Raw genomic sequence first — 23,233 nt, 5'->3', positions numbered from 1 at the left:
CTTCACTTCTCTTACTGAGTCATAGTGATTTGGAGGGATTTTTTCTATGTTTTACTGTATTTTTACTGTCCTTTTGCAACCATGATTCCCCTAACCCTCTGTTTGCCATTGATTTCAATGACTCATCAACCATGAATTTGCCAGCCATGAGGGTTTCTTGGAACGGAACCCTTGCTGTAATTTCAACTCATTGGTTCTAGTCCTTCCCTCTGGAGCAACAGAGAACAAATTTGCTCTTCTATGTGGCAGCCTACTAGACATTTAAAGATGGCTATCATATCTCAGTCTTTCCTTCTCTTGGCTAAACAAACTCAACTCCCTCAACCGTTCCTCATAGGACTTGGTTTCCAGACCTCTCACCATCTTCGTTGCCCTCTTCTGAACCCATTTCATCAGGGTCCTTCCTAAAGTGCAGTGCCCAGAACTGGACACAGTATTCCAAGTGAGGTCTGAACAGCACAAAAGAGGTGCTGGTTTGAATCCCCACTGGTATGTTTCCCATAGTCTGGGAAACACCTATATCAGGCAGCAGCGACATAGGAAGATGCTGAAAGGCATCATCTCATACTGTGCGGGAGATGGCAATGGTAAAACCTGTTGGAAATTCTCTGTGGTGAGAGAATCCCTTTCTCATTATAGCAGAGTGCACAGAGGCACAACACAGCGGTAGTTTAGTTAGGCATGCGTGTATCCTGAGAGTAAAGTAACTTGGAGCCAATTCATAGTTTCAAATCAATATAAAAGGCATTTATTAAGGAACTCCATTCTAGATAGGAAAGTGAGGAGTTAGGATCTCTAATCTATCTATCTAGCTGGATGCAGATGGATTCTGCATCCTCTCTGCACACATGGTGCAGGGAGAGAGGCTTGCCATGTTGCAAGGTAGAAGGGCAGGTAGGGAAGAGAGAGAGGAAGGAAGTTGAATCCCTAAGAGTAGCAATCTACATTTCAAAGGAATAGCATCAGAGCAGTGGAGAAGGGATGACCAATGTCTTGACTCTCTAGCCCTCTGACTTACTAGTCTGTCCTCCACTGTCTGAGGCAAAGAGACAGCGCAAAGTCCTTTAACTTCCAACAAAACCCTCCTGTATTCTACCAAAGAAAACCACAGGGCTCTGTGGTCGCCAGGAGTCGACACCAACTCAACAGCTCCACTTTACCTTACTTTAAGATTGCATTAGCTTTTATAGGAGCTGCATCACACTGTTGGCCCCTGTTCAACCTAAGGTCCATTAAGACACCTAGATTTTGATGCAGGAATTTACATTTATCTCTGTTGAACTCCCACTTTGTTGGTTTCAGCCACAAATTATGCAGATGAGTTTCCCGCATTTGGGGAAATCGCAGGGGTCAGCACACCCGCAGTGCAATGGATGAGCCTCACCCTTGGAAAACCTCCTTCATCATCAAGGTGTCTCCCCTGCCAGCTAGCCTGTCCTGATAGTTGTGTAACTTGATTCTGTCTTCACCCTTAGTTTTGTGTCATCTGCAGATTTGATAGGCATCCTCTATACTTCCTCCTCCAAGTCATTTATGAAAACGTTGAGGAGTCAAGGACAGAGCCCCATGGCATTACCTCTTTCCAGACTGATCACCCATTAGATACAGTTGTTCAGCTAGCTGTGAGCTGACTTCACTAGATCATATTACCAACTTGTCAACAAAGATGTAATGGGTGATTTTATCAAATGCTCTGGTGAAATCAAGATACACTGTGTCCATGGCATTCCCATGATCTACTAAACTGTGACAGTGTATGTTTCCAGTTTGTTGCAGGTTTTTTTTTTGGGGAGGGGGGACTTGTCCATTTCTGTCATTGCTAGATCAGCCACACATGAACTGAGGGTGTAATTCTCAATTTTTAGCTGCCTTTTTGCCACATGAAGCACACTTCTAGTCTAAAGTGCATAGGATTAGATGATCTAGGAAGGCCTCCCTGTAGCGAGCAGAAATCAGTCAGTGCTCCAGTCCTTTCCAATCAGTGCTCACACCACCAAATAACACCATTCAAGGCAGAATTATTATTTGGCATTATGTGTGTGGAGGGGGGGATGATACACACCATAATTTTTAATTTATTTTTTAAAGAAAATTAAAAGAGGAAGCCTACAGAGACTAAGAGAAACAAAACCACAGGAGGTGATAAACAAGGTAATTTTTTGGTAACAATCAGAAATGGGGCATTGTCAAAGCCTACCCAGGGAAAGATCGAAAACAAGATTATATTGATGCCTTTCAGGAAAAGACTGTTCACCTCCACACTATATGTATATTTATCCTAACAAAAAGACTACCTGCAATTCATTCAAGAGGAAGGCAGGCATCTGGATTCAAATATGGGGAAATGACTCATACTCCCATGTAGACCAGCCAAGTTGTATTTGTACTACTTGGGTGGGAGAATTTCAGCTACTTCCCCATATATTCCTCTCCCTTGCATGCTGGGGAGGTAATTTCCTCTTATATGTGTGTGCCTGGGATTTCTTTACTGTTGCTCACTCCTTGCTAACTCATGTAAATTGAGTGGTAGATATGATGCATGTGATTCACCATAAGAGTCAGTCTTAGAGACAGTCTTAAAGCTTTTGGCACAACGCGTTAATCTTCATGCCCTGCAGAAATGATGGTAAGTGTAAGCACTGTAACTGAACCCCCATGCATTTTGTCCAGGCAGCTTGTTACCCTCCTCTCTTCATTAACTGTAGCACATGATAGATTGATAGCTCCTTGGGGCAGGGACCTGTTTTCCACTAGTCTGTAAAGCACCATGTGCATTGGTGGTCACACATAAGTAATTAAAGACAAATCTTCATTGTCATTATTAGTATTTTTGTTGGTGGTGGTATCCTTATCCTTGAATATGACCAGGTACCAAGCCAGAGAGGTACCAGTCTTGCTTGTGACCACGTATCAAGTCTAGGAATCCTGACCCACGCAGCCTTATCTTTTTGCTTGCAGTTTGCTGCAGTGGCTAAGGAAGAAAAGGAGGAAGGGTTTTCAGGAACCTAAATGACATTACTATTTAAGTAGCAGGGCACTGGCCAAGTTGCACAGAACACAATAGTGATCTTCCTCCGCTCCGAAAGGGTACAATATAAATACAGCCACAGCAACGCTATAAACCTCTTCACCCAAGTTTTTTCAGCTTTTTAAAATTTTAAGTTTTAATCTTAGTTTGATTTTTAGATTGTCTAAATTGTTTTAAGATTTTTGTGTATGTTTTAACTTGTTTTATGTTATTGTTAACTGCCCAGAGATGAAAGTTTGGGGCAGTGTACAAAATACACAAATAAATAAATAAATAAATGCTCCCCTGCCCTGAAATACAGAGAGATCTGCTGACTCTAAAGGCATCTGTTCAGTGGACTGAGACTTGGGGAGGGGACCAGGGGACCCTTTTGGTCCTGTCCATGTGGCCAGCACATAAGAGACATATCCTGGCCCGGGACAAAGAAAGGCTGTTGCGCCACAGGGAGAACATGCAGCAGGCTTGGGAGGTGCATGGCCCATTCACACAAAGGGGGGCATATGAATTGGGGGCACAGGGCAATGCCACCTGTCCTCCCCATCCACCTTTACCTAAGAACATAAGTACAGCCCTGTTGGATCAGGCTGAAGGCCTATAGTCCAGCATCCTATTTCCCACAGTGGCCCACCAGGCACTGCTGGCACTGCTGAGAAGCCCACAAGCAAGAGGTATGTGCACGCCCTCTCTTCTGCTGTTGCTCCCCTGCAACTGGTATTTAGAGGCATCTGAGGCTGGAGGTGGCCTATAGCCACCAGACTAGTAGCCATTGATAGACCTGTCCTCCATGAATTTGCCTAAGCCACATCCCGTGGCAGAAAATTCCATAGATTAGTTATGCGCCATGTGAAAAAGGACTTCATAAAAACAGCCCTGCTGGATCAGGCCCAAGGCCCATCTAGTCCAGCATCCTGTTTCACACAGTGGCCCACCAGATGCCACTGGGAGCCACAGGCAGGAGTTGAGGACATGCCCTCCCTCCTGCTGTCGCTCCCCTGCAACTGACTCCCTCTTGTCAGGCCTAAATTCCAGCCTTCAGTTTCATGGGACGATTCCTGGTCCTGGTTCTAGTGTTGTGAGAGAGGGAGAAAAAATTCTTCCATCCACTCTCTCTAGTGAGTGCAGTCTGATTCCAGCTTGCTTCAAATGGATCCCGTCCCTTTTGTACAGGCTTCGCTGGCCCGCCCCAAATGCATCCCAGCACATAACAAATCTAAACCCGGCTGTGGTTCTGCTTTTGATCCGAGAGGAGTCACCACCTCTTCCTGCCTACCAGCAGGTCACAGGTGCTAGAAGCCTGGATGAACAGTCGCGAGGGGACGGGAGGCTGGGGAGAGGGCGCTCTCGCTTTGTCTTTTCCCGCTGCAGGGCAGGTGCCGCCGACAAGGCACGACCCGGCGCTGTGCTGCTCCTCAAGCGGCCTGTGTTTGGGTGTGTGATCTGCTGACTGTTAATGATTTGCTGCAGAAGTTCAGCAGGCAACGCCAGTAGCAGCATCACCCAGAGGAGGCCGAGCAAGCCTGGAGGAGCGGAGGCAGCGACTCCGCCTTCCTTGCCGCTCTTTGCCTTCCATCCTCCTCCTCCCGTCTCTCTCAGAGAGGCGGATCCGGGCTGACCTCACCGTCTGCAATGGAAGGAGCACACCACCCGGCTAGGGAGAGCCCCAATCCCGCCACGCAGACAACGGCGGCGGCTGACCCGCGATCTTGCTACTCCAGCCTCTTGAACCGCTTTAAGGAAAAACTCTTCACTTGGTGAGTACAAAGGGCAGGCACCCAGGCAGGAGCTGGGAGGGAGGCCGGCGCTACGGGGATCGCCACCCCGTCCTTTGCCCTGAGCGAGGAGCCTCTTTGCAGGAGTTAAACGCGGCGGCGGGAGGGACCTTACATGCGGCTCAAAGAAGCGGCTGCTGCGAAGGAGTCCTCTTCCGGCGATCGGCGGATCAATCCGATTTGGGGCAAATCGTTTTTTCTTAGGGCTGTGCTATGCACATAGGCAGACCTCAGACAGGCTTTCCCCATGAGCTTAGAGGGCGGGCAAGAGGAGCATGCCCTCGGTGAGCCAGTCCCATTGAATGGCAAGCTCCTGCCCGGAAAAAGTCCCGCGGAAGCCCATGCTTCCAGCCGACACGTGCTTTTCTGAAATCAGTGATAGGCGCGTGCTCAGAGAGGTGCACCTAAGTGATTTCGGAGCCGGGACCTAAAGGCCTTTGGAGGCTCCCCTCCTGCAAGTTAAGCATCATTTTTTAACATGTAGGTTCTTGGCACAAACCACACACCCTGGGACAGACTGAAAAGGATATGGGGGCCCCCAGGGGGTGTGGAGGCCCTGGACCTCGGTGCCTCTGGGAGTGCTTAAACTCGGATGAGTTACGATGGAAGGCCGCTCCACTCCGACGATCTGATATAGCCTGTTGCCTAAATACTAATTGTGCACTCTGCACATACTCAAAGCATTCTGTACACTTTATTGTCTGTGCTCAGAGGATCTTTTATTTTATCTACTTACTAGGAGGTGAGACCTGCTGTTGTCCGAGCAAAGTCATTTTGCATAGCTTACACTGATAGGAATGTTTATGACATTAAACATATGCCGATATAAAGGTGGCGTAATACGCCTGATGGATTAAATATGGGTCGCTGCCTGAAATCCTGGAAAGTGCTGCTAGCAGACAATACTGAGCCAATGGTCTGACTCAGTATAAGGCTGTGAGTGTGGGGAGGTAGGACAGGAAAGGTTTCTGTTTCCCTCCTTTGTGTGCCGCTGTTGATGTAGAAATCAGATTCTCTCCGGGGCAGAAACATAAATAATCCACTGTGAAAATTGCTACTAATACTCCTGTTCACTCTCTTCAGCAACAAAAGTTGGCCAAATGAAATATGTAACCTACCTTGACTATATTGTTCCCCTCATTATGTATAATCAAGGCCATAGCTAGATTCCTCCCCGCCCGCCCCCCCCGCTAGTGCAGATAGAAAAAATTATGCATCTCTTTGATGAAGGGAATGTGGGCTGAGTTCCTGTCCTGGAGCTAACAGAATTGGATCCTTGGCCCTGCTCCCCATTCTCTCTCCTTTTAAATGGAGAGGCATGGGTTATACTTTATATATAATTCAAAGTTATTAAACAAGCAGCTGAATTAAAGTGGTGGAATCATCATGCATCTTACCCTTTCAGAGACAAATGAGAGGATGTTTACAAAACTGCTTATTGAGAACTTGAGTTGGAAATCATTAATGGTGGTGTAATTACTCAGTGAAATTTAAGTTCTGGGTTGCAAAACTGATTGCGAAGGAGATTCTATCTTCAAACTGGCAGACACATTCCTGTCTTGCATTATTCTGCTTGAAGAAACTTGCTGTGCAACCTGATACAGAGATCAGACAGTGTTTTTGGCATCATGTTAAATCCTTGCATCAAAATGCCATCATGGTGGAACATGACATTGCTGTGGTTGCTGTGGAGGAGGAGGATGGCCCATAGCTTTGAAAGCTGGGTCCTGTGCACATGTCTCCAGTGGTGCTTATGTTAGAGAGCTTGGAGGGGAGATTTCTTTATCTACCCCAGCTGCAGTGGAAGTACACAGGTAAGCAGAGCACTGCTAGTTAATATTGTCTGGGGACATGGAGTTAAAGTTCTAAATAAAGAAGTTTATTTAGGAAATTCATCAGGGAGATAGATTCAGGCCTACATGCCTTGCTGCTAGTTACACACAGGAAGGTGAAGAAGGCAGGGATGAGCCTGAATGGGCTCAGGCACTGCGGGTGGGATGGGGAATGGGTCTCTTAAAAAGCAGGTAAGCAGGTCCCTACCTGGCTCCTGCTCCACCCCACCGCTTTTCCAGGTGTGGCACTCACTCTACAAAAGGCCGTGCATGGCTGCAGCACTGCTTCCTGCAGCCTGTGTGCAGCATCGGCATGCAGGAAGCAGTGCTGCAGCCACAGCATGTGGCCTTTTGCAGAGCGAGCGCCATGCTCGGAAAAGCAGTGGGGCGGTGCAGGAGCAGATAAGGACCTGCTCACTTGCTTTTTAAGGGAACTACTCCATGCCCCGCCGAACCAGTTGGGTGCTTCCCTAAGGAGACACCGAACCAGTTTCTGTACATCCCTAGAAGAAGGAAGTCTCTCTCTCTCCAGGTGAGAAAATGAAACCTCAGACTATCAGTCTAACAAAGGGGAAGTCAGGTAGAGAAAGTGTAGTCAGAGAGGGAGTTCCCTTGCTCACTATCTCTGCCCCTAGTGCCCCTAGTTGTCACTAAGGTTGCTGGTGCTAAGAGTCAGATGCCATCAGGAGCTGCATCTCCAACAGCTTATAGGTTGTAGAAGCAGAAGCCCTATTTTCACATTACGTTTAGCAGACTTAGAACCTGTGTACAGTGTGTACCTGTTGTTGGACTGTATAGCCCAAGCTTCTTCATTGTAAGGCCCTGGGGCCAGTGGCGGCCCCCATCAATCCTGCTTCCTGTCTGATTGTTTACTAGGTCTGTATGAAGGGTCCATGCTGAATGCTCAGCGCAGTCCCCCTGGCACCATACAGAAATGTTCATGGTCACCATGCAGTGCTGTGCTTTGCCCAGTGCAGGTGGGCTCCTTTAAGGGATAAAAGGCCTCTTGAGTCCTTGCACCATCTTCCAAGGTGTGTATGCCATGCTGGGAAGTGTACCTTTCCCCAGCACTTTCTCCATAAAAAGAGAGGACTCCATCTCTTGTAAAAAGCCCTCCTGGCACTGAGAAAACTGCAATGGTCTGCAGAGATCAGTACAATGGGAAATGGCTTTCACATTGAAGGGTTTTTGCCAAAAAGGCCCCTGCTTGAAAAACAGTGGCGATTAATGTTATAGCCCCTTTCTCATGAAATCCTCCCTGTTTTTAGTAACCCCAGAGTTCCTGTCCCCATGGTGTATGTGGCTACAACCCTTCTGGGGACATGGCCAGTGGGTACATTAGTATAAATGTGGGGAGTGTTCTGTGAGAAGAAGGCTTATGTGGGGATGGTTTATTCACATTATGTTGAACATATACAGTGAAACACATGATCTATACTCAGTATTTTTGAGGGGTGCGGGCCCTGTGTTGACTTCTTAATTAAACAAGTGTACCCCATCACCTGTGGGGGTTCCATTCCCGCAGATTTTCACGGGTAATCAAATCACAGATATTGAGACAATGGGAATCGGGGGGGGGGTTAGGTTCCTGCATGGGGGAGACAGTCTGAAAAATGGCAAAAATAATTCAAAGAAAGTGCCATGCTGTGCTCTGTGGGTCTCGATCTGTCCAGCAATCCCCCCTCCCTGTCAATATATCCAATTTTCCATGAAAAAATCATGGTGGGACTTCCCCCCGCAAAACAGAAGAACCACAAAATGGGTCTAAACAAAATGGTGGCCGGAAATGACCTCGAAGATTGCCAGTAACCTAACTGTTAAATATTTACCTGCAATCACACTTCTATGGCCAACATTGCTAGTTAAGTAACACATTCAGATAACTTGTGGGAGATACATGTGGGAACTGTCTGTATTTCTTGATGGGTTTGAAATGATGAGGCTTGTTCATTAGTTCTTATTCTCACTTAAAAGTGAAACACACATTTTCTTTACCAAAGTTCTTTAAACAAAAGAGCAGTCTAAAATCTTGTTTTCCAAAGAACTGTTGCTTATGACTGAGGATGCTCTCTAAATAATTGCCCCATGTGATGATGATGATCATCATATTTATATACCACTTTTCAACAAAAAGGTGCTCAAAGATTACATAGCAAAAGGTTTGAACAAATTGTTCCCTGTCCCAAAAGGGCTCATATTTTCTATTTGCTGTGTTTTTAACTTTGTACACTGCCTAGAGATGTCTATATCAGGCAGTATAGAAATATGATAGATAAATATAAAATAATCTAAGAAACACACACAACAGAGGCACCAGGAACAGCCACTGGAAAGAATGCTGTGCTGTGCTGGATTGGGACATTTGCTCCCCCTGCTAAATATAAGAGAGCCACCATGTTAAAGTAGGAAATAAGGGGTGGTTAGCAGCCTTTACTATACCAGTATGCAGTAATCAGTGACTTTATTCACACATACCTTTAGTAGCATGAGGGGTGCAATCCTGTGTTGCTATAATATGTACTATATATGAAAATGTGAGCATTGGAGGCAGGTCCAGTTTCATGGATCTTTTCCACCTGATCATTATCTGGCCAGCAATGGGGTAGGGAGAGAAGATCCTTATATAGCTGTAATATTTACGGACAAACTGCAGCAGAATGAAATAACAGCACAGGGAAGCAAGTCCCACACTGCTATAGGTATGCCACAACTTTTAAAAAAGGTATTTTGACTAAAGGCTAAAGTCCTAGAGAGCCCATATATCGCAGACCACGGGGGCCAGCCTTACATCTGATATTAAACTATAGCCCTATTCACAGGTTACGTTCAGTGCATGTACAGTCTGTGCACAGTGTACTTGCGTACAGAGCTGCACGCATGTACAGTTTTTGTTTTATTTAAAATAGATACCCCGCCCCTCCAGTATACTACTGCTTGGGGCGGCTCACAACATTAATAGATTAGATATGATGTAAAATAAAATACTAATAAAGTTAAACAAGTTAAAAGATCAGATTAAAACCAAAATTAAAATTACATTTTTTTTAAAAAAAATTCAAATTAAAAGTTATTAATTAAAAATTAAAAACTTAGAAATATAAAAACTAAAGAAACTACCAGATATACACAGCAGAAGTATTTTGCCGAAGAAACAAGCAGTTATTTGCACATTCTATGAATGCACGTACAGCAGTACCCTTCCTATCTGTACCCAGGTTCAATTTTAGAATGACCACATGTATAGTCATTCAGTCACCCAAATGCATGCACAACATGATACCAACAGAATACACAATATGAAACACATTTATTGGTATTATTTTGCAATACCACCTAGATCAATCACTTGTTCTGTGTCTGAACATGAGGTATGAAACAATTAAAAGTCAGAATTGTTTCCACAAACAGGCATATACTTCAGTTATAGTCAGATGTAGAAGTACTGCACTAATGACTCATTCCTGAAGAACTTTTAAAAAAACAACAACCCAGTCTCAATGCTGAATTAAATGGATCCTGGAATTAAAACAATATTAAGTGTAACTTGCTATAAAGGACTGCACGTATTAAAGAGCACACATGGATAAAGGTTGCATGACCTCTTGGCACTATATGAGATCCCCCTGTGTATTCAGATTCTAGCATCTAAATAGGGCCATGGCATTTCTCCCCTTTGTATTCTTACAACAACCCTGTAGCATAAATTAGTTCATTATTATTAATCTACCACTTTTCAATTCCTACAGACAGTTCACAGAGCAGTTTATATAGCAAAAGGAACAAGAAAATGGTTCCCTGTCCCAAAGGAGCTCGTAGATCTGTGTCTTGTCCCACACTATTAGCCACTGGAAGGATGCTATGCTGGGTTGACCATGAACAGCTGCTGGCCCTCTGCTAATGTTAAAAACAGGAGAGCCACCACTTTAAAAGGTGCCTCTTTGCCCAGTTAGCAGGAGTGTGTTCTGTGCACGATTCTTGCACATGCGTGTACACACACGCGCGCACACACAAATTCTCTTAAGACGTACCCATTGAGAGTTCACAAGCAGAGGGAGGGGGAGAGGAAAGCGACGACGGCGAGGAACATAAGGCCAACGGACAGGCCTGTGAACGGGTGGGTGGGGAGAGAAAGCAGCAGCCGGGTTCGGCAGTGGGGAGAAGCTAGTGGGAGGGGAGGCGGAGGGTGGGAGGAGAAGGTGGCGGGGGGGGGGGGGAGAAGGTGGCGGGGGGGGGAGTGGTGGCCAGCCAGAAAAACCTGCTAGCCAGGCAACCAACCAGAGAGAAAAACACTGGAGGGGAAAAGAGGGAAGAGGATGGGGGAGGGCTGAGGACGAGGGAGAACTAGAGGTGCAGATGCTCTGTGCCCGGGCCAGGAAGTAATTAGGTATTCTCTGAAGAAATTCACCTGTAGAGAGTGGATAGGCTGTAATGGTTAAATCTGCAGGTTGCAGTGCTGGGAATGTGTTGGGGCTGCATCCTACCTGTCAGTCCGGGGCTGGGAACACTGCTTGTCCCAACTTAACAATCTCGGCCAAGGTCAGGAAGCACTCCTGCCCACCTGCAGGAAATGGCCTGCAATGTGCTAAAGTGTAGGAGTGTGCCAGTCGGCAAAGTCAGGAGGGAATGTTGGAAATTCCGGCCCCCACTACAAGGAGGTTGCAGAATGTAGGGCAGTTGCCCCTATAGTGTAGTGGTGTGGATGGCTCTTTAATTGCCAACCTAGTACTGGAGCCGGGGTGACTGGGCAGCTGAAGAGAATCTCAGGGGTGGGCGGGGAGTGATGCAGGGCGGCTGGGAGGAAGTGCAGGATGGCTAGGTACTGTGGTTCTGCTCAGAGCTCTGCCCATTGGACTTTGAAAGTTTACAGGCACTAGAACCTGCTCCTCCCTCCCATTCAGGATTGCTGCTTGTCCCAGTGAATAGCCTCAGCCAAAGAAGCAATCCAGCTCATTTGCAAAGGATTCTGAGGATAAATAGTCTGTGGTAATAAAACTTGCAGACCTCAGGGGGTGTTGAGGCCTAGTCCTCCCTCAGCTGTCAGTCAGTGTGTGTTTAGTTATTCTATTTGACTCCCTAATGTAAGTGTACTGTAATCCAGTACACTTACATTAGGGACAACTCAGGCAGCTGATATTAGACAAAAATAAAAATAGTGGCTGACATAAGTGTCCCCTTTAACAGGGATTCCCAGATGTTGTTGACTACAACTCCCATCATTCCTAGCTGTAATGGCCTTTGGTTGAGGATTATGGGAGTTGTTGTCAACAACATCTGGGAATCCTTGTTACAGGGGACACTGCTGACATCCTGACTAATGAAGCACTATGCAGGGCTGTGCAACTTCGTCCGTCCAGCTGTTTTTGGACTACAACTTCCATAATCTCTAGTCACAGTGGCTGGTAGTCAGGGATTATGGGAGTTGTAGGCCAACATCTGCAAGAGGGCCAGAGTTGTGCAGCCCTGTGTTAATGCAATGGAAGAAATATTGGCGTAGCACTGAAGAATTCCAGATTAAATTGTGTGTGTGCTTGTGTGCACGTGCAGAGGTGATCTTACCCCTGGACGTCCGAAGTCCAAGGCTTCCCTATGTGTCCCTACAGCTGTAGCAAATTTGGTTCAAATTGGTTAAGTGATTCACAAGTTAGCCCACTTGCGCCTCAAAGTGTACACGTCCGCCATCTTGAATCGGGGTGGATGACATCATCACAAACTATGCCGTTGAAGTGTCACTATGTGTCCCTACAACTGTACCTGATTTGGTTCATATTGGTCCAGATGTTGCAGAATTGATGGGGTGGGTGGGAGAAACACGGAGTGCCGGGTGATCTCATAAGCCTACCAGAAAGTAGGCTAAAAATACTGCGTGTGTCACTCTGTGTGAGTGTGTGTGTGTGAGTGAGAGAGAGAGAGAGAGAGAGAGAACAACTGGTTTTCGGATTTGAAGACAATGAGCTCACACAATGGTAAATGCCAAAGAGGTTTTTATTAGGTAGAGTTGAGTAATAACCTAAAGAAGATTACAGGAAAAAGGATATACCATACGTCCTTCTGCTCGTTAGGAACCTCAGATGACGGCTGGTTGCATAGCACCTTCCTGGGTTTCTAGGTCCTTTCCGAAGTTCAAAGATACTGGGGTATCCTGCTACCTTTTTATACTTTTACAAGACTTATACTTTTTATACTTTTACAAGACTAGACACATGGAGATGGTCTGGTGGGCACACATTATCAGTGGTATGTGTGAGACTCAAACACTTGACCAACTGCCAAGGATATTCTAATTAAGATACCATCCTTGGTGCATATCTTATCTATCCTCCCCTCTGCAGATGGTCAGCTAGGGAGTATGTTTTAAGTAAACTTTATCTCTGCCTTGCTGTACTAATTGGCACAAAGATATAAGATTCTAAAACATGAATACAGGAATGAAAGCTATTCCCAAGTCTTTAGTGAAAAACAAGATCTCAAGGTCACCAAAGTTTAAAATGAATCTCTTTATATGTATGAGTGTAAGAAACCTATAAAACTAGCTGGCCCGGGCTCTGTGCCTATAGTTTGCCCTCGTTCTTGACCCCTCAGCCCTCCTCTTCCCCACTCCAATGTTTTTTCTCTCTGGCCAGCCACTTTTTCTGGCCGGCTGCCACTTTCTGCCTGCTCCTGCCGCTGCTGCTGCTTTCTCTCCCGCTGCCACTGCTTTCACTCCCCCCCCCCACTTTCTCTCCCCGCTCGCCTGTTCGCTGGCCTGTCCATTGGCGAGAGCTGCCACACATGAGTTTAGTGACGGGTACGTCTAAGAGAATTATAGATTCAGAGGGGAAAAGTGGACCATACCAATAAACCTCCTCGCCATATCTTCCGTGGTGCCACTACAGGCGGGGGGCTCCAAAGGCCTTTATGTCCAAATTACCTTGGTGCACCTCTGTTGGTAAGCACCAGAACTGAGTATATGTGAAGGTTGTCTGGTGTCTTCAAGGGAACTGCTCACACATTGCTGCTTAGCCTTTGGGATTCTACACATACATAATGAGCCAGCATGGTGTAGTGGTTAGAGTGCTGGACTAGGACTGGGGAGACCCGAGTTCAAATCCCCATTCAGCCATGATACTACCTGGGTGACTCTGGGCCAGTCACTTCTCTCCCAGCCTAACTTACTTCACAGGGTTGTTGTGAGGAGAAACTCAAGTATGTAGTACACTGCTCTGGGCTCCTTGGAGGAAGAGCAGGATATAAAATGTAAAATAATAATAATAATAATAATTATTATTAATAATAATAAAATAATAAATAATGATATTGCAGATGGGTTTAAAGTAGGCTTGTGCCCAAAATGTTTTGGAGGCCATTATGAAGGCCTCCGAAACGTTTCGGCGCTGGGGGCAGTTTCGGCGCCGAAACGCCAACAGGGGTAGCACTTTGGGGGGGGGAGGGTGTACTCACCCCTCCCGCCGCATTTCCCCCACTGGCGCGCTGTCTATTTGAAGCCCCTCAGGGCGGCAGCGTTCCTCCCTGCCACCCCGTTTCCCCCGTCGGCTGGAAGTGTACGGAAGTTGCGCGTCCGCCCGTCGTGCATGCGCGCGCACATGGCAGAAGGGTGTGGGCGCACGCGCGCTCGTGACTTCCGGCCACTTCTGGCCGATGGGGGAAACGGGGCGGCAGGGAGGAACACTGCCGCCCCGAGGGGCTTCAAAACGACAGCGCGCTGGCGGGGAAATGCGGCGGGAGGGGTGAGTACACCCTCCCCCCCCCCTTAAAGTGCTGCCCCCTGTCTGCACTGAAGATCTTCGTGTACATCCCTAGTTTAAAGCAGGGCTGTTAAAAATATTCCTTGTGTCATTGTGTGTGTGTAGGGGGATGATGCTTAATTGGTGGTGGTAGTGGGGCTTCAAAGGCCTTTTTAGGTCCAGGCTCCAAAATTACCTCAGTGCACGTGTGTGTGTCTGTGTGTGTAATTACAGCCACCTCTCCTTCCACAGGAAGCTGTGTGCGACCCTCAGGGTGTAAAAGCACTTCCTGGTTGGTTGTTTAAATCCACCCCCCCACTGAGCCACCAGTGGAGTTGTGTGAGTTGAACTTTTCAGAAGTGCAAGTGCTTTAGCTATTGCACTGGTGCTCCATTGTCAGGGCCCTGTAAGGTCACACCTGGAAGGGCCAGAAGCAAGTTTGCCAGGCTGCAGTCAATATCCAGAGAGTGAATAGGGACTGGAGAGGTCATAGGCAGTTATCATCAAAGTCAGACAGACTATCAGGTCCCAACATGCCAGGCGAGGTGGCTAGCAGCAAGTTGCTCAGCCTGAGGAATCATGCCTGAAGCAACAGATATATGGGCCAGCCGGACCTCCATTGACTGCTTAGATCACCTGCTCTCTCTGCAGCACCTCCTCTGGCCATTGTCTAGGCTTCTGTCTGAGAATGGTAAAGAATTCGTGTACATGGACCCTGCTTCCAGAGTCCCTAGTTTGAAGGAGGAGAGCTGGTCTTGTGGTACCAACCATGACTTGTCCCCTTAGCTAAGCAGGGTCTGCCCTGGTTGCATATGAAAGGGAGACTAGAAGTGTGCGCACTGTAAGATATTCCCCTTAGGGGATGAAGCTGTTCTGCAAAGAGCATCCAGGTTCCAAGTTCCCTCCCTGGCTTCTCCAAGATAGGGCTGAGAGAGACTCCTGCCTGCAACCTTGGAGAAGCTACTGCCAGTCTGTGTAGACAATACTGAGCCAGATGGACTTATGGTCTAACTCAGTATATGGCAGCTTCCTATGTTCCTATCCCAGTGCTGCTCTTCTGGGGAGACCAGATGCAAAGGCGAATGAGGTTCTTGTATCTTTTGTACTTGGCTAGAATTCCAGTTTGTCGTGCCAAGTGATTAAAACTCCATCTTTGGAAATTCCCTCTGCTACTCTACAATGAAAGATACTGTATCCTGTGCTTTGCATCGGATCACCCTATGGACAGACCAGTGCAAGCATCTTATTCCTTCTCTTGGTATACTTTGGTCTCTTTGATCTTTGCCTGTTGAGTTCTTGCAGTAGATGTTGTGAAGAGAATGTCACAGCCAGGATACATACACATGCACACACTCTGTCTCTCTCTTCTTGCTAACATATATAAGATTTTGCATAGTGTGTCCACTCTTTTGTTCTTCCTGCACACACCCGCTTGCCGCTTGGCAAGACGTTGTGCATAAATTGCTGCACTAGTGAAAAATCCTGGGCATGGTGCTGCACCAGTGCAAAACCACAATATGTGATGTTGCACAAATGCAAGACCCTTTGTCCCTCGATCTTGTCCACATTGTGCCTTTCATTGTATACCACAGGGGCAGGCTGTACAAGAACAAATCACCCAGTTCTTTGCAAGTTTATTTTGGAAATAAGACCTATTAAGTTGGGATCTACAAAAGACTAGGCAGAGGCCTGCAACCTTACATTCTTGCACATCCCTAGAAGTTAAATATCCCATTACAACTGCAGAGTGTGCCCCAAGTTCAGATAGGTTAAATTCAATATGGGGAATGACCGGCTCTGAGAATTGTGGCTGAAACTAATCAAAAAAATGCTTTGTATAACTAAAAGTCTGTCTGAGATCACTCGTATTACCTCATCCAAGAAGCAAAAGCAATTAATCTTTACTGCCACCACAAAGTGGGCCAGAGAGATGAAGTCAAGTGCTGGTCTCTGGAAGGGAAGGGTAGTTGTTCTTTTATTTATGGACTGATAAATAATTGATAAGAACAATGGTAATCAATAGCCATCCCAACAGCACAATTAGGGGAATTTGCGGAGAGGGAGATGCTTGTTATGCAGGTACAATGACTGTTCCTTCCTTATGCAAAACAAACTCTGTTAGGTCAATATAAGAAGCATTTTATAAAATTACTCTAAAATCCCTGGAAAGGTCACTTTTTTCTTTAACAGTTTTGGCCTTCTCCTCTAGCACCACACTCTCATCTTTGAGGACATGTAGTCACATTATTATTAACAATTTCTACATTGTTTCTGATATGCAGCACGTATGTATATGTGTGCGCACACACACACACATTGTAATCATAAGTAAAGGTAAAGTGTGCCGTTGAGTCGGTGTTGACTCCTGGTGACCACAGAGCCCTGTGGTTTTCTTTAGTAGAATACAGGAGGGGTTTAGCATTGCCATCTCCCACGCAGTATGAGATGATGCCTTTCAGCATCTTCCTATATCGCTGCTGCCCGACATAGATGTTTCCCATAGTCTGGGAAACATACCAGCGGGGATTCAAACCGGTATCTCTGGCTTGCTAGTCATTTCCCTGCTGTGCCATTAGGTGGCTACTCCCACTGAAATTAATGGGACAAGTCTTATTAATTTCATTGGGAGTACTCAGCGCTACTTTTTTGAAGCTTGTCAGTCAGGCTGCGTGGAGGGGTTCACTGAGCTTCAGCTGCAGAAGGGGAGAAAGAGATTTTCTGCGGTGGATGCATTGGCTTCATACTAGTGATCCTCAGCTGGGGAACAAATAGAACAGCTGCGGCAAGGAGAGGCAGGAGGTCTCTGTGTACACCCTCGAAGCCCTTCAGGCTTCAATACCCCAGAGGTATCAGTGCCGCTTGTTGGAATCTCCTAATGTAGAATGTCTTCTCCATAGTCCTTAGATTAGGACTGCAGAACTTTGGTCCTCCAGCTGTTGGTCTACAGCTCCTATCATCCAGAGCCACAGCGTTCAGTAGCCAGGAATGATGGGAGTTGTAGTCCCACAACAGCTGGAGGGTAGAGGTGTGCACGGAACCAACTGGTCTGGTTCGGTCTGGCCCCCATCGGAACCCCCCCCGTCCAATCCCGGACTGGTCCGCGAATTTTTTGTTTTGTTTTTTAACATTAAATAAAACAATAGGTACCTTTAGCCCCTTCGGGGGGCTTGCTGAGGCCAGGCCTCATAGAGGGCATTGGCGCATGCGCGGCTGCCAAAATGGCGGCCGCCCCGCTCATACGGAGGGCTGAAAATGGTTATTTACCCGGCCACAACGGGCTGCGGCGGTGATCAGGATGGCTGGCGGGGGGGAGAGGGAACCCACGTGGACACACACACCCCACGGCCTCAGCAAGCCCCCCAAAGGGGCTAAAGGTACCTATTGTTTTATTTAATGTTAAAACAAAAAACAAAAATTTGCGGACTGGCCGGACCAGATCTGGCGGTCCAGTTCCAGTCCGAAGGAACCTGGGGGGTGGTTCGGTTCGACCCCGGACTGGCCGGAACAGTCCGGAACAGTTCGCACATCCCTGCTGGAGGGCTAAGGTTGTGCAGCCTGCCTTAGATGCTGCTGCTCCAGTTTCTGCCACCTAGCAACTAGGGCCAGGTAACCTCACATGCTTTTGTCTCTGGGGGTGGGGCATTTCACCAGTCAGTTGGACAATCCCATGTCTCCCTTCTTTTCCCAGTGGCTGTGGTAGTTGATGAAGGCCCTACGGGAATGACGGTGTGTTATATCTTCTCCCCAGTCCATAGACGTTAACTTCTACTGAATAGGCCGAGATGGAAGACTCTGCAAAGGGGCCTAGTGTATCTCTTTGTGTTCTGGTGGTCTCCTCTACATGGCCAGTAGATGGATGGTATGAATTAGGGAGATGAGGCCGGTGAGGGCGCCAGTGGAGGGACGGAGAGAGGCACCTTTAAGAGTAAAAGAATTGGTGCTTGCCTCTGCTCTGGCCACACCTGAACGCTGCTGCTTGGAGAAGCAGCGTGCCTCCCAGAACCCCCTGCAGTGGGGGATCGCCTCCGCCACTCACCTGGCTGTGGGTGGGGCATCGGCTCCATGGAAGGTTGTTGTGAGGATAACATAAACCATGAACTCCTCTGAGGAAGAGCAAGATATAAATGTTAAATCTGAAGTACAGCAGAAGTAGAAGAGTGGAAAAACTGAAAACGTACATACTTTCCACTTACATATTTATTAATTCATATTTGTGTTTATATTAATCGTGTGTGTGTGTGTGTGTGTGTGTGTGTGTGTGTGTGTGTATTAATCCTTGCCTATTGCAGTTTTGGGTGATATGAATGGAATTATGTGCATATTTATAGTAACCTTTTAAAATAAGTCTTTAATAAGGAAGGTATCTTTTTGGAGAGACATAGATTTTTCAGATGTGAAACCTGCTCTTTGGAAAGGACATTGTTATAACAATCATTAGTAATGTGTGATTATTTCTGCCCTCGGAGAAGACCTTTGTGCTCGAAATGTGCTATTGACATGAAGATAGACAAGATTTGCTAATGGCTGAATAAAGACTGATAATCAGTTTCATAGCCATTTGGGCTCCTCTCCCTCTTTCTCTTGTTGCTTATTGGTGCTAGGCCAAATCTGCATTTTTTTCTCAAGTCAAGTTCACACCATCGGAGAAGAACTTCTTGTAATACTGTTAAATATATTGTGCCTGCTTTTGCCCTTATACTAGTTTAGTGAGAAGATAATCAGCACTCCCAAGTTTAGATTCAGGCGAAGGTCAGTTAGTGAGGAAGCCCAAACAAATACACATCTGTGGTGTTGTTACTTACTGCTAGTTTTCCTGTAATGTCTTTCACCCTTCCCCTGAAATGCAAAGTGTTCTCCAAAGTTACTAGCAGTGCTGGGCCTCCAGAAATCGCACTTGGGAGGAGAGCTGGTCTTGTGGTAGCAAGCATGAATGGTCCCCTTTGCTAAGCAGGGTCTGCCCTGGTTTGCACTTGGATGAGAGACCACATGTGTGAGCACTGTACGATATTTCCCTTAGTGGGTGGGGCTTCTCTGGGAAGAGCATCTGCATACAAAAGGTTCCAAGTTCCCTCCCTGGCAACTCCAGGATAGGGCTGAAAGAGACTCCTGTCTGTAACTTTGGAGAAGCCACTGCCAGTCTGTGCAGACAATACTGAGCTAGAGGGACCAATGGTCTGACTCAGTGTATGACAGCTTCCTATGTTCACTTTACATTCAGAAGAAAGCTGTTAAAAGATGGGGCAGGAAGCAGACAATGTGGGTGGAGAAAACAGGCTTTCAGAACTGGCAAGACAAGTTTAAATTCTTGGCATATCAACACTTTGCTGTTTAGGTTCTCCTTTTCTGTTGCTGCCCCTGGGTTTTGGAATGTGCTCCCTGTTGAAATAAGTGCCTCTCCATCTCTGGCAACTTTTTAAAAGGCACTGAAGACATATTTATTCACCCAGGCTTTTAATCTGAGTGATAGATAATTAGATTGTTTAAATACTTTTAATGTTGGCTTTTAAATGATTTTAATTGTTTAATTGGTTTTAATGTTTAAATTATTTTAATTGTAAACCTCCCAGAGACACAAGTTTTGGGCTGTATAGAAGTATGTTAAATAAATAATTAAATTAAATTAAATTAAATAGGTTCTCCAGACTGCTGAAGGAAGATACAGCAGTCCTTAAGGGTGTGGCATATCAAGTGTCACATTCTTTCCAAGGAAGAATATAAGGTTGCATTCAGAGTTGTGTGAGGAGAAGGAATTTCCTTGCCCACTACTCAACACAGTTGCCCCCTACACCCTACAAGAAGTATACCCTGAAGTTGAGAGGACCCTCTGGAAGGGGGTGGGATGGGATGGGCAGCAGGGGGAGGGGAGAATTGCTGGAAATGAGGCCCTTTTTACGATCCGAGTGGTTATAATCCCTACCCGTTCATAGCATGGTCTTCTCAGATCGTTTCATTTTGCATTCACAGGCACATTGTGAAAACGCTTGCTCTGGGTCAGATGCTCTCTTTGTTCATATGTGGGACTGCTGTTACCAGCCAGTACTTAGCCGATAAGTACCATGTCAACACACCGATGCTACAGAGTTTCATCAACTACTGCTTGCTTTTCCTTGCATATACCACAACGCTGGCCTTCAGGAAAGGTATGAAGAATACTGTGGGAGAAAATATGTGTTGTTCAGCCCAGCATACTGTCTCGCCAGTGCAGGGATTCTTAACCTGGAGTGCATGGACTTCTGGGTGGGCCCAAGTGGTCCATGGAAAGTCTTTGCACTGAATTTAATTTGCTACCTGGTGAGTCAGAATAAAGTTAATGAAAATAACTATCCTGAGTACTTTTTTCTTATTTAATTTTGACTGAGGGCTTAATATGTTAACTTGTTAGCAGCTAACACCTGCTAAGTTGGTAAAGAGGCACCTTTTAACATGGTGATTCTCTTTATTTAGCAGGGGGAGAGTAATTGGCCATATCCACCTCCAGTGACTGTTGCTGGTGTCTATCTTATGCTTCTTTTTAGATTGTGAGCCCTTTGGGGACAGGGATCCATCTTATTTATTTATTATTTCTCTGTGTAAACCACCCTGAGCCATTTTTGGAAGGGCGGTTTAGAAATCAAACAAACAAAACAACAAACAAAATATAAGAACATAAGAAAAGCCCTGGATCAGGCCGAAGGCCTATCTAGCCCAGCATCCTGTTACACATAGGATGGCCTACCAGATACCTCTGGGAAGCCCACAGGCAAGAGCTGAGGGCATGCCCTCTCTCCTTCTATTACTCCCCTGCAACTGGTATTTAGAGGCATCTTGCCTCTGAGGCTGGAGGTGGCCTATAGCCACCAGACAGGTGCTCTCTCTAATTTTTTTAAAAATTCTGAGTGGAATTAGTTTTGTTCTGGGTGGCAGTATCAAGGCAGTGTGCGTACACATGCATTCAGAGTGGGGCCTTCCTGATTCACCCTGAGCAGAATCTAAAATTAGCTGAGCGGACATTAAAAAAAAGTGTGAGCACATGCATGTGCACACACACCTTAGAGGGAGCACTGCACCCTCTAAGTAGCCATTGATAGACCTGTCCTCTGTCAGTTTGTCTAGGCCCCTTTTTAAAGACATCCAAGATAGTGGCCATCACCACATCTCATGGCAGAGAATTCCATAGATAATGAGCTATGTGAAAACGTTCTTCCTTTCGTCGGTCCTAAATTTCCCAGCCTTTAGTTTCATGGGGTGAAACTGAAAATATAGGAATACAATGGGGGTCCATGGTTAATACTAGAGATCTGTAGTGCAGATTGTGTTACATAAGAGTAAGCTCATTATTTCCAATTTGAGTAAGTTGCACTTAGCAGCTTAGACAATTTGTGCAAATACAGTGTTAATAGTCTAATGTACTCTTGTACAGTATATCAGCCACAGTCGTCTTTGTGGTTTTTCATATTTAGACTGTGAGCCCTTGTTTTGACAATGAACTTTTCCCCTCATGCCTTTTTGCTGTGTAAAGTGCTTTGAGAACGTTTTTTGTTGAAAAACAGTATATCATTTTTGTAATAATAGTAATCATCGTCCTCGCACTCTAGTGTTTTCCTTGGACCTTTTCAGATTAAGGCAGTAGTTTTCAATTTGTATTCTGAGGAATCCAAGGGGTTCTTTGAGAGCATCTTCAGTGAGGCTTGGTCTACATATGCAGCAGAATAAAGTAGGGAAGAGGTGACAGATTTCTGAGGCGATAGAATGGCTTTATATCATTTCAGAATTCAGGAAGAAAACTGCATTTGTTTTTGTATGTTCCCCAGTATAAAAAATAAATAAATACCTGCAAGTAGAAGACTAGATGTCTTGTAGTTTTTATTGTTTTAACTTGAGAAATAAGTTCTCATATTTTGATAATATTTTTTTGTGGTGGTTGTGAACCACCTTTGGAGACTCCCCCACTCCCCACCCTCATAAATAAATAAATCCGGCACATCAAGAAGTGGGCTGGGGCTGGGATAGAACCTTTCTTCCCGATGTGATGGGTTTTTTTACTAGCAGGATTTTGTTTTACATGAGGAGGCATCCCTCATCTGCATTTTCTGGTAGTACAGTCCACTCTACCATCTCATTCTGCCGCATGCACATTGTTGTTGTTGCTGTTGTTGTGCAATCCATGTACATGTTGTTGTGCAGTCTGGTGATTTACACAGAGTGAGAAAACAGGTCCCTGTTTCGAAGGGCTCACAACTCCTTTAATCCCTGACTATTGGTCATTGTGGCTGGGGAGGATGAGCATTATAGTCCAACGACAGCTGGAGGGCTGATGTTAGAAATACTGAAGCAAATATTTAGACCTATCAGACCAAGCTTGAGAAGATCAATAATGGCAGCTTACCCATCACTGCTGTTTTTCTCCTGCATTGTTCAGCCCTAGGGCCTGTTCTAAGAACTCTTCTACTTTGTAGGAGGTGACTGTGAGCCTGCACAGAACTGTCTAATGCCTTGTGAAAGTTGTGTGTCTGCAGCATTCTCCACAGTAGACTGAAGTTCCATGATCAACATTTTGGGGTGGAAAGTGCTCCTTGAAAGCAGGAAGTGTGTAATGTTGATTTTGGTAGTTGGAGCTGGGCTTTGTTTCCACCATCATGAAAGTAGAGAATTTTGTTTTTCACAGGCTGGCATGTGTATTTCTTTCTCCTCAGATGGGGACAGCATCTGGCAGATTCTGAAGAGGAAATGGTGGAAGTACATTTTGCTCGGACTGGCTGATGTTGAAGCTAACTATGCCATTGTAAAAGCCTACCAGTATACCACCCTAACAAGTGTCCAGGTAAAAAGAACAAAGAGACAGCATTCCTTAATGCAGGGATCACTGGGTGTCAAACTCAATTGGGTGGTGGGCCGGATTTTATT

At 45.9% G+C, this 23,233-nt stretch overlaps 1 protein-coding gene and 1 non-coding gene across 7 annotated transcripts in view; one reads left to right on the top strand and one right to left on the bottom strand.

Moving 5' to 3' along the window:
* The window catches only part of SLC35F2 (solute carrier family 35 member F2), a 60,655-nt gene that overhangs the window by 16,040 nt on the left and 21,382 nt on the right, over nucleotides 1-23,233 (top strand). Inside the window, exons 1-4 of one of the 6 annotated variants that reach the window (XM_053310981.1) lie at nucleotides 2,134-2,151; nucleotides 4,493-4,779; nucleotides 20,315-20,490; nucleotides 23,023-23,150. In XM_053310981.1, coding sequence (XP_053166956.1) covers nucleotides 4,655-4,779; nucleotides 20,315-20,490; nucleotides 23,023-23,150 — 429 coding nt within the window. In that variant the 5' untranslated portion in view covers nucleotides 2,134-2,151; nucleotides 4,493-4,654. Of the gene's footprint in view, nucleotides 1-2,133; nucleotides 2,152-4,492; nucleotides 4,780-5,728; nucleotides 5,748-12,573; nucleotides 12,593-13,403; nucleotides 13,414-17,937; nucleotides 17,957-20,314; nucleotides 20,491-23,022; nucleotides 23,151-23,233 lie in introns of those variants that run through there. The other 5 variants (XM_053310985.1, XM_053310986.1, XM_053310983.1 and 2 more) reach the window with 5 other exon arrangements.
* On the bottom strand, nucleotides 1,279-1,434 carry LOC128352624 (U1 spliceosomal RNA). The gene has a single exon (XR_008320543.1). It is a non-coding gene; the product is annotated as a U1 spliceosomal RNA (small nuclear RNA).

This window comes from Hemicordylus capensis, chromosome 3 (genome assembly GCF_027244095.1).
Source record: "Hemicordylus capensis ecotype Gifberg chromosome 3, rHemCap1.1.pri, whole genome shotgun sequence".
Classification (NCBI taxonomy): Eukaryota; Metazoa; Chordata; class Lepidosauria; order Squamata; family Cordylidae; genus Hemicordylus; species Hemicordylus capensis.
The sequence above is the reverse complement of the archived record's forward strand: the minus strand, read 5'-3'. Positions and strand labels throughout refer to the sequence as shown.